The following is a 13,668-nucleotide window of genomic DNA, read 5'->3' as shown; positions in this document are numbered from 1 at the left end:
TAGTACATTCCAATTTGCATTTTCTAAATAGCAATTTCTTAGAAACTGCTATTTAAGGAATGCAAATTGGAAGTTTCGTACATGTGGCCCTTACTTACATCTGGAATGCCCCTGGAAAGCCTTGGTCTCATTTGAGGCCTATGAGATTTTCTTGGTCTTCTTCACGAACTACGAAGATGAGACATAAGAAGTTTTGTCGTGACCATCAGCTTAAGGAATGACAGGTTTTGGCTCCTGGAAAGGGGGCTGGTGTTTAGCTGGCATGGCTTGATGGAGCTCCTTGTAACTGGAACTAGCTCAACATCTTGTGCAGAAGCTCCAGGTGATTCAAAACACGGCCAGCAGAAGCTTCAGTATTCACTCATGCTAACTCTCCATTGTATAAAGTCTCATGGACATCAGTCAAACAGTGAATTCTGTTCAAAAGACTAGGAGCCTGATTTAGAGTTTGGCGGAGTGAGTTACTCCATCACAAGCATGACAAATACCCCGTCCACCGATTTATATGTGCATTAAATCCTATGGCACGTGTAATAAGGCAGATGGGCTATCCATCGCGTTTGGGAAACTCTAAATCTGCTAAACTTCAAATCGGGTTCTATGTATTGTACATAGATCAGTAGCAGGAAACCTAACGGCCTTCGTAAAAAATAAGCTTCATGACTATTTCATTTTGAGGTCCTTGAGATCCTTGGGTACCAATAATTTAACAGTATCTACAATCTGCAAATCCAAAATGGTTGGGCACAGCTTCTCGATATGTGTCAGACTCTGGAGTGCCATGCTAATCTATCTGCGTGTGGAAAGCTCTTCCCCTTTCTTCAGGTGCCAACTGATGACTTGGCCGCTCAAGCAAGCTTCCAACTTGTAAACTCTAATTCTGTTTAAGCATGATGGATTCTGTGTGCCTGTAGGCCATCTGGTGCTCACACAACACAATACAACAGGTTCCAATCAAAGACTGGTGAAGATGTGCACCTGCACAAGACAAGAGAAGAGAGTCTGACTGCAGGTGTGCACAACAGTACAATCAGATATGCTAAATACTGCACAAGGTAATTACCCCACACTCCCAATTTTCCCCAGGCACAGGAAAAAACAGGTGAAATTTTCTGGTAAAAAATGACAACAGTATGGTAATTTGTGCAGCAAACACAGATGATGCACGTTAACACTCATTTTGACCTGCTGAACTTACCACCCCTGGAACATAACCCACCTCTGGCAGAGCAATACTTGATGAGTAAGGTCATTCCCATTGGGAATTGAAGGTACAGTTTAGGTAAACATGATATAAGCTACAATATCAAGAGAAGTAATATAAACAACTTTAACAGAAAATTGTATTACGAATTAAAGAACTGATGTAAAGTACTCTAACGTTCATACGTAAATGTATGAAGTATGTTTAGACAACACTGGAATAAAGATAATATGCCTATGGTTCAGTTTGACTGATTGGGGTATATGTGATATGGAGAGAATGTGTGTGAATGAATGTGATGGCAGGATATATATTTGTTTTATTGATTCAATGTGCATATAGTCATTTTCTACATGGAAAGACAATAAAAGAATGATTGATGCAATGGTATAATGAATTATAGAGAATAAAGTTGATGTTATAAATGATTGTCTGAGCCACTGCCGATACGAACATTGGGCAGGATATAATAAGTCAGGTTGCCTGGGTTTTTTTTCTTCAATTTGTTGAGTGTTGTGGAGACAACATGCTCACATTGTGTCAAGTGATTCTTTTCAATGTCCATGTTGGTCTGTCCTTCCTTCCCTCAACCCCCAGGACTGAGCTGCAGAAACCATACAACTTGCATAGTCCCCACCGGGTATAATCACTCTCTGCCCAGAGTTCTGATGGACCAGAGCTGGTCTTGTCCTTCAGATTGCCACATGGCAGCTGTAAGAGTATTAGGATCCTCAATACACGTACCAGAGGTGGAAGACCCAGAAGAAGAACCAGAGGGGGAAGACCCAGAAGAAGAACCAGAGGGGAAAGACACAGATGAAGAACCAGAGGAGGAGACCCCCAGAAGAAGAACCAGAGGGGGAAGACCCAGAAGAAGAACCAGAGGGGAAAGACCCAGAAGAAGAACCAGAGGAGGGAGACCCAGAAGAAGAACCAGAGGGGGAAGACCCAGAAGAAGAACCAGAGGTGGAAGACCCAGAAGAAGAACCAGAGGTGGAAGACCCAGAAGAAGAACCAGAGGTGGAAGTCCCAGAAGAAGAACCAGAGGTGGAAGTCCCAGAAGAAGAACCAGAGGTGGAAGACCCAGAAGAAGAACCAGAGGTGCAAGGCCCAGAAGAAGAACCAGAGGTGCAAGGCCCAGAAGAAGAACCAGAGGAGAAAGACCCAGAAGAAGAACCAGAGGGGGAAGGCCCAGAAGAAGAACCAGAGGGGAAAGACCCAGAAGAAGAACCAGAGGAGGAAGACCCAGAAGAAGAACCAGAGTAGGAGCACCCAGAAGAAGAACCAGAGGTGGAAGACCCAGAAGAAGAACCAGAGGTGGAAGACCCAGAAGAAGAACCAGAGGTGGAAGACCCAGAAGAAGAACCAGAGGTGCAAGGCCCAGAAGAAGAACCAGCGGTGGAGGACCCAGAAGAAGAACCAGAGGGGAAAGACCCAGAAGAAGAACCAGAGGGGAAAGACCCAGAAGAAGAACCAGAGGGGAAAGACCCAGAAGAAGAACCAGAGGGGAAAGACCCAGAAGAAGAACCAGAGGAGGAAGACCAAGAAGAACCACCAGAGGAGGAAGGCCCAGAAGAACCACCAGAGGAGGAAGACCCAGAAGAACCACCAGAGGTGCAAGACCCAGAAGAAGAACTAGAGGAGGAAGACCGAGAAGAACCACCAGAGGGGCAACAAGGAAAAGGGAAATTCTGACCCGAAGGGCTGAGATGGACACACAACAGAGGTGCCTCTTATGTTTCTCCAATGAGTTGGGTCCCAATCTAGGTTTTACTCCCGCCATCCTGTTAGCTCAGTCCCTTTTAGGATTAAAGTTATTTCCTTCTGTCTAAAATCTTTACTATGTTCCTGCTTTTCTTCTTCTTCCTTACTTTTGATTTCGTGTCCAAGGTGAACAATGTTTGTAATATATGCTGTGTGACATTGCGTGTTTGTCTGCACAACAATGGCATTTTTACAAAATGTGTTATAATAAACAAGAAACGAGATAGCCTTCCACTCGAGGTGAACAGAAACATCCAGGAGCAGCAAGACCACAACGTTTTATGAAAAGGGAAACAGAACACAAAGAACAATAACTACAGCAAAGGGAAGCACCTAAGTCCTTGCATGGAGAACCACGAGAAACACCCAAGACCAGGGAAAATACAAGTTTCCCTTGGAAAAAACAAAATACCCAAGATCAGCAAAAAGTATTAATCAAAGGAACAAACCCTTCTATATAGAACTGTGAGAAAAACATATACAGAGCCTTCCATGGGAAGCCCCAAGGCAGCAAGAAGATGTAATTGAAAACCACAAGAAACACTTAATACCAGCAAGGAGGTATCCTTCCATGAAAAAACAAACAAATGAGAAACACAAGAAACACCCAAGACCAGCAAGAAGACATCCTTCTATAATGAACTACAAAAATCATTCAAGACTGGTGACAAAATATCATTCAAACCTGGATGTTCAGTGCCTACCTGAAGCTCAGCCCAACCGTGACAGATTTCCTGATATTTGTCAAGAACAGCAAACAAGAAACAGTACAAACCTGACTCAATGACATGAACCCTGAAGGCTTTGAACCCCAACTTCCACTGTATATAAAGTCACTTGGATTAACTCAGGACACCAACCTCACCCTCAAGGAACATTTGCCCCAAAAAAATAAAGTCAACCTACTACCCGGTCTCTCTTCTAAAGAAAGTGAAAGTGAAACTTTTTCTTCCAGACGGAGATTTCAAAACTCATTTTCAAGCCCTCATAATTCTGAAGTATCCACCATACTTGCAACAACTTCTGGATGGTGGTACCTCCTGGTGCATGGCGTCCCAGACTTCTCACTGGCACTTCTTAAGAGCACCCTGCATGCCGCAGCACGTCTCATCCTGGGTTTCAAGAAATAGGGTCACATCGACCCCATCATGATGGAACTCTATTGGATCCCCTTACTGGCCCACAAGTCTGCAACACTAGCTGCGTAATTTACAAAAGACATCATGACCAGCATCCCCACTTATCTTGCAAAGTATCCCACCATCTCTGGTGGATCTTGGCACTTTCATATCCACAACACCATCAGACTGCAGAATAAGAAGTTTAAAAATGAAAAAAACAAGACAGCAAGCCATTTTCATCTGTGCACCCAGGAGATGGAACAACATTGCAGAGTCCACTAGGACCACTCAGCATTGCTCCAAATTAGGAAACTGTTGAAGACTCATCTCTGTAAAGAACAGTACATCACAATGTATTAACTGTCCACAAACTAGCTAACTCTTCTATTACTCGTTGACTTTATCCTTAATCATATTCAGCGCTCCGCTTCTAGCTACGTTTGTGCAATAGAAACACAATATACATACATACAAAACATCCTTCCTCTGAGAGCCACAAGAAACCCACAAAACTAGCTTAGATGGAAAAGCACGAGAAACACTCAAGACTGCAAGAAGATATCTTTCCATGGAGAAGAAAGACAACACCCAAGGCCAGCAAAAACACGTTCTTCTAGAGAGGACCACGAGAAACACCCAATACCAGCAAGACATTGTCCTTGTGTGAAGATCCACGGGAAACACCCACGACCAACAAGAATGTTTCAATTCAAGGAAAACCAAAGAAAGATTTAAGGCCAGCAATAACAAATCCTTTCAATGACAGCTACGAAGACTTAAGATGAGCAAGAACAAATCCTTCCATGGCTTACTAAGCCAAACACTCTAAAGAACCAAGGCTACAGACTTCTAAAGAGAATCAAACAGAATACGAAAGACCACCAAGGAAACCCAACAGAAAGTTTATCAAACCTATATTACTTCAGGAAGAATAGAGTGTGGTGTGAGAGAGAAGGGTGATACTTTCAAAGCAGAAATACAACATTATTTCTTAATTGAGCCTAGTGAAGCGTCAAGCACAGCAACTGCAGCCTCCAGTGTAGAAATAAAAGTCCTGCCGCGAACCACCTTCAAAGGAAAAGAAAGAGAAACATCCACAGACTTCTACAGGGAACCAAAAAAACACACTTGATCTTCATGGCCACAAGGTTTTAATTACAACCAGGTAAAAGCCTAACATCACATGGAGAACAGAGTGAGATACTCATCTTCAGTAAGGCCTCTGCCTACCATGCAGAGATAAAGAACACATCTAATGTCAGTAAGACGTCAGCCTTACAAGAACCAACAAAGACACATCCTTCAAAGGAGAACCAAGAGGAACACCCAAACCCATCAGGACCAGTACCATTCAGAAACAGAGTAACACACAATACTAGCAAAGCCACAGCCCCCATGGAGAACTAAAGAAAATTGTCAAAACCAACAATGGTGCTGGCTTCAAAAGGGAACCAGGAAAATCATGCAAGGCCCTTTCAATCACATACTTTAATTTAAAACTAAAGGAAATGCCAAAGTATAACAAAAACATAGGTTACCAAGAAGAACTAAGAGAATCAACCAGGCATAATAAGACCTAAGGCTCAAAAGGAGAACTGAGAGGAAAACCCAACTAAAGTAAGGCGCCATGCTACAAAGAACATCTAGGAGGAACACCCAAGTACAGCAAGACCACGGGCTCGAAAGGAGAACTACTAGGAGCAACCAAGTACGGCAAGACCACAGGCTCCAAGGGAGAACTAAAGAGAACTCCCAAGTACAGCAGCACCACAGGCTCCAAGGAGAACTAGGAGGAACAGCCGAGTACAGCAAGACCACAGGCTCCAAAGGAGAACTAAAGAGAACACTCACGTACAGCAAGACCACAGGCTACGAAGGAGAATTAACGAAAACAACCAAGTAGAGCAAGACCGCAGGGTCCAAAGGAGAACTAAAGAGAACACCCACGTACAGCAAGACCACAGGCTCCAAAGGAGAAATACCAGGAACAACCAAGAACAGCAAGACCACAGGCTCCAAAGAAGAACTAAAGAGAACACCCAAGTACAGGAAGACAAAGGCTCCAAAAGAGAACTAAAGAACACCCACGTACAGCAAGAGCACAGGCTCCAAACGAGAACTAAACAGAACACCCAATTACAGCAAGACCACAGGCTCCAAAGAAGAACTAAAGAGAACTCCCAAGTACAGCAAGACCACAGGCTACGAAGGAGAACTACCAGGAGCAACCACGTACAGCAATATCACAGGCTCCAAAGGAGAACTAAAGAACACCCACATACAGTAAGATCACAGGCTCCAAAGGAGAACTAAAGAGAACACCCACATACAGCAAGATCACAGGCTCCAAAGGAGAACTTAAGAGAACTCCCAAGTACAAGACCACAGGCTCCAAAGGAGAACTAAAGAGAACACCCACATACAGCAAGATCACAGGCTCTAAAGGAGAACTAAAGAGAACTCCCAAGTACAACAAGACCACAGGCTCCAAAGGAGAACTAAAGAGAACTCCCAAGTACAGCAAGACCACAGGCTCCAAGGAGAACTAGGAGGGACACCCAAGTACAGCAAGTCCACAGGCTCCCAAGAAGAACTAGAAGGAACAGCTGAGTACAGCGAGACCACAGGCTTCACAGGAGAACTAAAGAGAACACCAAAGTACAGCAAGATCACAGGCTACGAAGGAGAATTAAAGAGAACAACCAAGTAGAGCAACACCGCAGGGTCGAAAGGAGAACTAAAGAGAACACCCACGTACAGCAAGATCACAAGCTCCAAAGGAGAACTAAAGAGAGCAACCAAGTAGAGCAAGACCACAGGCTCCAAAGGAGAACTAAAGAGAGCACCCAACTACAGCGAGACCACAGGCTACGAATGAGAACTAAGAGGAAAACCCAAGTTCACTGGAGATTACAGAGCAACACAAAGACCTTGAATTGTAAAAGCAAAAATATCAGGGTTTATGAACATCAAGTGAAAGAGAGAAGCTTACCTGTCCGGAGGTGGGGACGCCATGGTCATGGTTACCGCTCTAAAATGAGGATTAGAATGCTTCTTATAAATTTAAGCTCTGAGAAGTCTTTGTTAGGCCCTGGGAAAGAAGAGCAAACAGACAACTATGAATGACTGGTATGTCACCTAGCAAGTCAGCCAATCATATCTACTGCCCCCGGCACAAAATATGAGTCATGCGCTCTCAGCAGAACCTTTCTATGAATACATCAAAGGGAACAACTTCAACTCTGAAATTATACTCCAGAGCAGCGTGACTTTGAGGAAAATAAGGACTATTAAAAACTGGACACATTTCAACTGAAATTTTTAATAACACTGTGGTACAGAAGCAGAGGAGGTCTGGATAGATCAGCTCAACTTTGGCCTAAAACAATTAGGGCCTGATTTAGATATTGGTGGAGGGGTTACTCTCAAGGGTGACCGATAGCCCGTTCGCTGAAATACAAATCCCATTATTCACTATAGAATTTATATTTCGGCTGAAGGGATATCCGTCACCGTGGTTACAGAGTAACCCTTCTGGTGAAATCTAAATCAGACCCATAGTCCTGAAAAAAAAAAAAAAAACAGTGAGAAGCTCTTTTCAGAGAGTGGAAGTCAAACTTCATCATTATAATTAGGGCTCCCGGTTTTATGGTATTTATTTTTTGAAAATTTCAGTCTAAATGTATCCATAATTATTGTTTGGCCATCTTATTGTTATTTATACATATTTATTTTGTGTTTTGTGAACAAATGCACTGATAACTCCTATTTCTGCATTTATTTAACGAATGAAAGTGCACTCATACTTTGATGCATCTCAGGTTTTAGCACATTGAACTGTCAAAAATAATAAAATATTAAATCCACATGAAATAAATAGCATAATAACACACAAACACATGTTGGGATGTGCGGTAATTTGAGCAAATCGCATTCAGCTTGGTAATGCCCCAAGCTGCCAATATGTACAGCTGTTGGCCTGAAAGGCATTAATCTCAGCCTGGAGAGTCACTCCAAAGAAGCCAAACTATCTGTAAGTTCAGGCTTTCAAAAATAAATACAGACAGGAAATGCAATGTTTTCTGTCTGTATTTATCTGTAAAAAATCTGTAAAAACGGAAAACAGGGAGCTCTTATAATAATACAGTGGTATAGTGTGTATGTATTCTAGACAGAAGGTAGTGGAGTGCTCTACAGGGTCATCGGCAAGGATGCAGTACACAAGGACCTGAGAGGCAGCTGGTGTGTGGCTGTTACTGCTCTGAGATGCTCTGCTCTTTAAAGAGGTGAGCCTTCATCTCTCTCCTGAACTGGAGCAGGTTTGGGAGGTCTTAATGGATACATGGATGTCGTGGCAGATTGTGGGTTTCTGAAGGTGTCCAGGGTGTGCCGAGAACCACCCGAGATGGTGAGCTTGCTTAAGGCTGGTTGTGATGGCTTTGAAATTATGCATCTGGGGCCGTATTGCACAAAGTGCCTCAGGGGCGCAACCGGCATGTGGGCCCACTTTGCGCATCCCCAGGGCACTTTGATATTATAGAAAGAGCCGCTGACACTTGTGGGGCCCTTTCTGTAATACACATAGCGCTGGAGCACACAAAGCACCAGCGCTATCACCAGAGGGTGCTCCCTCATCTGCATGGGGGTGTGGCCCCACGCATATGAGGGAATCCCTTTGCCTCTGTGCCCGCGCCGTATTATAGACACTGGTGCAGAGGCAGAGAAGCTGCCAGGAGGCGCAAGGACACTTCACTCCTGGTGCCAGCTCTCTGGGGGGGGGCCTATGGATTCCCAAGATACCCCCTTGCAGGTGGGTACAGTCACTCACAGCACCCGCCTGCAAGAGGATCTCTAATCCCCCTTAAAGGTGGACGTGGGTTGCCGTCTGCACAGTGAAACACAAAGCACAAAGCAGATGCCTCAGGGCAGCGTGGGGCATCTCATTCAGTGTAACAGGATGCACTTTCTTTGTTTGCGTCCGGCACACCTGGTTTTGAAGATGGTGCGGGCCGGCAAGGGGAGCCAAGGAACATTCACCAGGACAGAGGCGAGGTGATGACACTTCTCTAGTCCTGGAAGAGACGAGCTGCTGCCCTGTAGGAGGCCTTTGATAGGGGCCAGAGTGGAGTCTGGGAGGCCGTGCAGCGGGGTGTTACCAGTATCCAGATGCTTAAATAGCCCTCCTACTTTTGGATAGTAATGTACAGGCTAAGAGCATTGAAACATCCAATGCATGACTAAACCTCCCGAACTCTGGTCCTGGAGCAGATGCACCTCTCGCATCCTTCTCCTGAACTTCCCCAAGAGAACATGGAAATACTGAAGATGCCTGATATATAATTTGGGGGACGGAATACTGTGCCACACGTGCTGGATATCCCATCCACCTTATTGAGAAGACATTATGGGCCTGATTCTAACTTTGGAGGACGGTGTTAAACCGTCCCAAAAGTGGCGGATATACCACCTACCGTATTACGAGTCCATTATATCCTATGGAACTCGTAATACGGTAGGTGGTATATCCGCCACTTTTGGGACGGTTTAACACCGTCCTCCAAAGTTAGAATCAGGCCCTATATTCTAATACACTTGTAATACGGTGCACCGATATCTATCATGTCTGTGACAGAGTAACCCATCCGTCAAACTATAAATCAGGCCGGGTATATAAGAGGTCGTGTACCAGACCTTGAATTCCTGTCCATGAAGAACAGCCAGGGCCGGTGATAGGCATGGACAGTGTGGGCCGCTGCCCAGGGTCCACCACGCAGCCCATCAACATGAGGCCCCGCATCCCCTCATCGTGGGCCTGGGGTAGATTCTGCAACTGTTGCTCCTGTCCCGTGTCCGCACAGAAGCCCTGCAGGACGCCCATCAGCTCAAGCTTTACTTCTCACTCTTTCAGCCCTTTATGAGCTGCAAAGGTGAGTGGTACCCAGGTGAAGGCATCCATATGATGCCAGGGGTCGGATGCAGAACTTGTGAAACAGGGATTCTGTTGGAGAGAAGAGCAGCTGAGCCGACAGGCTGCTGGGGTCATTATCTTGTACCTGATTTATTCTGTGATACATCTCCTCTTGGAACTCACTCTGCTGGTACCACCCACTGCACAAGCTGCTCGTCGGAGGCCGGAAGGGTTGGGCTGCAGCACAGTAGGGGTCCCACCCAAACCAGCAGCAGGAGCACCTTCAGCTGATGAAATGATGCAACCAACCCTGAATGTGGTGAGAAATACACTGCTGGAGACCGGCCTTGGTGTTCATCACATTATTACACCTGCCTCAGCGTGCGGACATTATGAGATTAGTGGGCAGATGCACTGGGACAGTAATATTTGCCCAAGATCAAACAGTGTGTTGAATTAGTAGACCTAAGACTGCAGCACACTTTTACTTGCTGCAAATTTACCACCATTTTTCGGTTAGGTGAACACACGCCATGTGGCTGGGCTTCTCTTCCTATCCCCAGGTGATAAACGTCTGTTGTTTTAACCAGCGGCGTTTACACTAAATTGAAATACTTCCACTCTTATCAAGATGGAAGCTGAAGAATAAGTTCAGAAAAGTGATTGCCTGAAAGCACACAATTTGTCCAAATTGGAGGCCGGGATTAAAAACCCATGTCTCCAGTTTCTGGGGGCCAGATGTGTCATTTTTCCTAATAGTGATTACATAATCAGAACCTGAGAGAGGCAGTCCTGAGGCCGAGCTCGGATATTTATGATCAGAACCTGAGGGAGGCAGTCCTGAGGCCGAGCTCGGATATATCACCGCTCAGAACCTGAGAGACACTCCTCAGGCCGACCTCTGATATATATGCTCAGAACCTGAGAGAGGCACTCCTCAGGCCGACCTCTGATATATATGATCAGAACCTGAGGGAGGCAGTCCTGAGGCCGAGCTCGGATATATATGCTCAGAACCTGAGAGAGGCAGTCCTCAGGCCGACCTCTGATATATATGCTCTGAACCTGAGAGAGGCACTCCTCATGCCGACCTCTGATATATATGCTCAGAACCGGAGAGAGACACTCCTCAGGCCGACCTCTGATATATATGCTCAGAACCTGAGCAAGGCAGACCGGAGGCCGACCTCTGATATATATGCTCAGAACCTGAGAGAGGCAGTCCTCGGGCCGACCTCTGATATATATGCTCAGAACCTGAGAGAGGCACTCCTCGGGCCGACCTCTGATATATATGATCAGAACCTGAGGGGGTCACTCCTGAGGCGAAGCTCGTATAACCACTCAGAACCGGAGAGAGACACTCCTCAGGCCGACCTCTGATATATATGCTCAGAACCTGAGAGAGACACTCCTCAGGCCGACCTCTGATATATATGCTCAGAACCTGAGAGAGGCAGACCGTAGGCCGACCTCGGATATATCACCGCTCAGAACCTGAGAGACACTCCTCAGGCCGACCTCTGATATATATGCTCAGAACCTGAGGGGGTCACTCCTGAGGCCGACCTCTGATATATATGATCAGAACCTGAGGGAGGCAGACGGAGGCCGACCTCGGATATATCACGCTCAGAACCTGAGAGACACTCCTCAGGCCGACCTCTGATATATATGCTCAGAACCTGAGAGAGACACTCCTCAGGCCGACCTCTGATATATATGCTCAGAACCTGAGGGGGTCACTCCTGAGGCCGACCTCTGATATATATGCTCAGAACCTGAGGGGGTCACTCCTGAGGCCGACCTCTGATATATATGATCAGAACCTGAGGGAGGCAGACCGGAGGCCGACCTCGGATATATCACGCTCAGAACCTGAGAGACACTCCTCAGGCCGACCTCTGATATATATGCTCAGAACCGGAGAGAGACACTCCTCAGACCGACCTCTGATATATATGCTCAGAACCTGAGAGAGACACTCCTCAGGCCGACCTCTGATATATATATCAGAACCTGAGAGAGACACTCCTCAGGCCGACCTCTGATATATATGCTCAGAACCTGAGAGAGGCAGACCGGAGGCCGACCTCGGATATATCACCGCTCAGAACCAGAGAGAGGCAGACCGGAGGCCGACCTCTGATATATATGCTCAGAACCTGAGAGGCACTCCTCAGGCCGACCTCTGATATATATGCTCAGAACCTGAGAGAGGCAGACCAGAGGCCGACCTTGTACATTTTTCCACTCAAAGACAGTTCCAGCAGTCACCGCAGAAGGTGCCAAGACTACACCACATGCATTACCAGTAAATAAGGGGACAGTGGCACAGTAACTGAGCTGACTGTGTATTTGTAAAGTGTGCATTCACCACTGGGCCTCTTGTCATTGAAATAACATGCTCACTGCTACCCAACACAGTGGTACTTCGTTTTATGGACCTGGGAAGGATGAAGTGCTGCGTCGATCCATGGGTATATAACTCTGTGGTAAAACACAGAGTTTATCTATTAGTCACTGAGCCACAAAACCTGGCTACCGCTATAGTCTTCTCAATCTAAACAGTGATGTGACTTGGGGCTTCCTCGGACACCCTGTAAACTGCACCTCCTCCACTGAGGCACCGAGCCAGATGTTTAATTCTACCAAACTCAGTGGTGCTCATTTTATTGACCTCGGAAGCATGAAATGCTGAGTGGACCCATGGGGGTTCTAACCTGTAGCCAGGGGCCAAACTCAGATCCCTGAAGTGGATGCATTACTTCCCTGAGCCACCAGGCCCGCTGCCTCAGACTAGGCCTTGGCATGGCAAGCCTGCAATATTTTTATTTGCAAACACATTCAGTAGTCATTAAAAGTGCAAACGTGAAAAAAACGAATAATGCAGCTGTTTACATCTGGCGTTCGTGTACCTGTAAAAACAATGAGTAACAAGCATTTGCAATGTGATAGGTCTCAAATTTGTGAGAGTTAGAGCTATTGACATTGTAAATGACAATATATTTTACCCATGTGTTTTGGTTTGCAGTGTAGTGGATGCATGCCAGGTGCCACGCCCCCCCCCCCCCCCTCCCAGGCCTGTCCCTGCAGGAGAGAGGACACAACAAGGCCGCCATCGTGGGAGTGTTTTGCCTCATTCTTACAGACTGGCACTAGAGATGCAACCCTTTCTAGCGTGTTTACCTAAACTTTTATAGCACGAAACAAGCCACCAAGTGGCATTTAACCTGGAGACTAAGGGGGTCTAAAGAGTTAGGAGCCAAGTAAAGGGGGCAGACATATTTTTTTGTGTTAAACTTTTAAAGGACTTACTCCTCTACTTTGGCAATACCAGACTAACTTTTAAAAACAATGACTGTATACAAAGAGAATAACCGAAGAGGCAACTTAACTGCAAATGAATTATAGCGATTTTGTTAAGAATGGCACCTGCTTTGCAGCACTATGAAAAGGCAGAAACTGTATTACCAAGTGCTATATTAAAAAACAAGTTATTCCCAGACTGCCCCAACACGCACCAGACAAAGAGCCATAGGGGAGAGGATGTGGCGGTAAAGTCAGAGCTGTCGACTTTGGAGCTGGGGAAAAAGGTTCGAGTCTCGGCACCGGTTCAACATCCTGTGATTCTGGGCAAATTAATTAATCTCCCCTTGCTGCCAAAAATG

At 45.8% G+C, this 13,668-nt stretch overlaps 1 protein-coding gene across 4 annotated transcripts in view; it reads right to left on the bottom strand.

The window, feature by feature from the left end:
* The window catches only part of SLC29A1 (solute carrier family 29 member 1 (Augustine blood group)), a 1,001,910-nt gene that overhangs the window by 135,095 nt on the left and 853,147 nt on the right, over positions 1 to 13,668 (bottom strand). For all 4 annotated transcript variants that reach the window (XM_069236365.1, XM_069236363.1, XM_069236364.1 and 1 more), the window contains one exon: positions 7,082 to 7,180. In XM_069236365.1, the coding sequence (XP_069092466.1) occupies positions 7,082 to 7,110 (29 nt within the window). In that variant the 5' untranslated portion in view covers positions 7,111 to 7,180. The remainder of the gene's footprint in view (positions 1 to 7,081; positions 7,181 to 13,668) is intronic.

This window comes from Pleurodeles waltl, chromosome 5, assembly GCF_031143425.1.
Source record: "Pleurodeles waltl isolate 20211129_DDA chromosome 5, aPleWal1.hap1.20221129, whole genome shotgun sequence".
NCBI classification, from domain to species: Eukaryota; Metazoa; Chordata; class Amphibia; order Caudata; family Salamandridae; genus Pleurodeles; species Pleurodeles waltl.
This window is presented reverse-complemented; position numbering and strand designations above follow the sequence as displayed.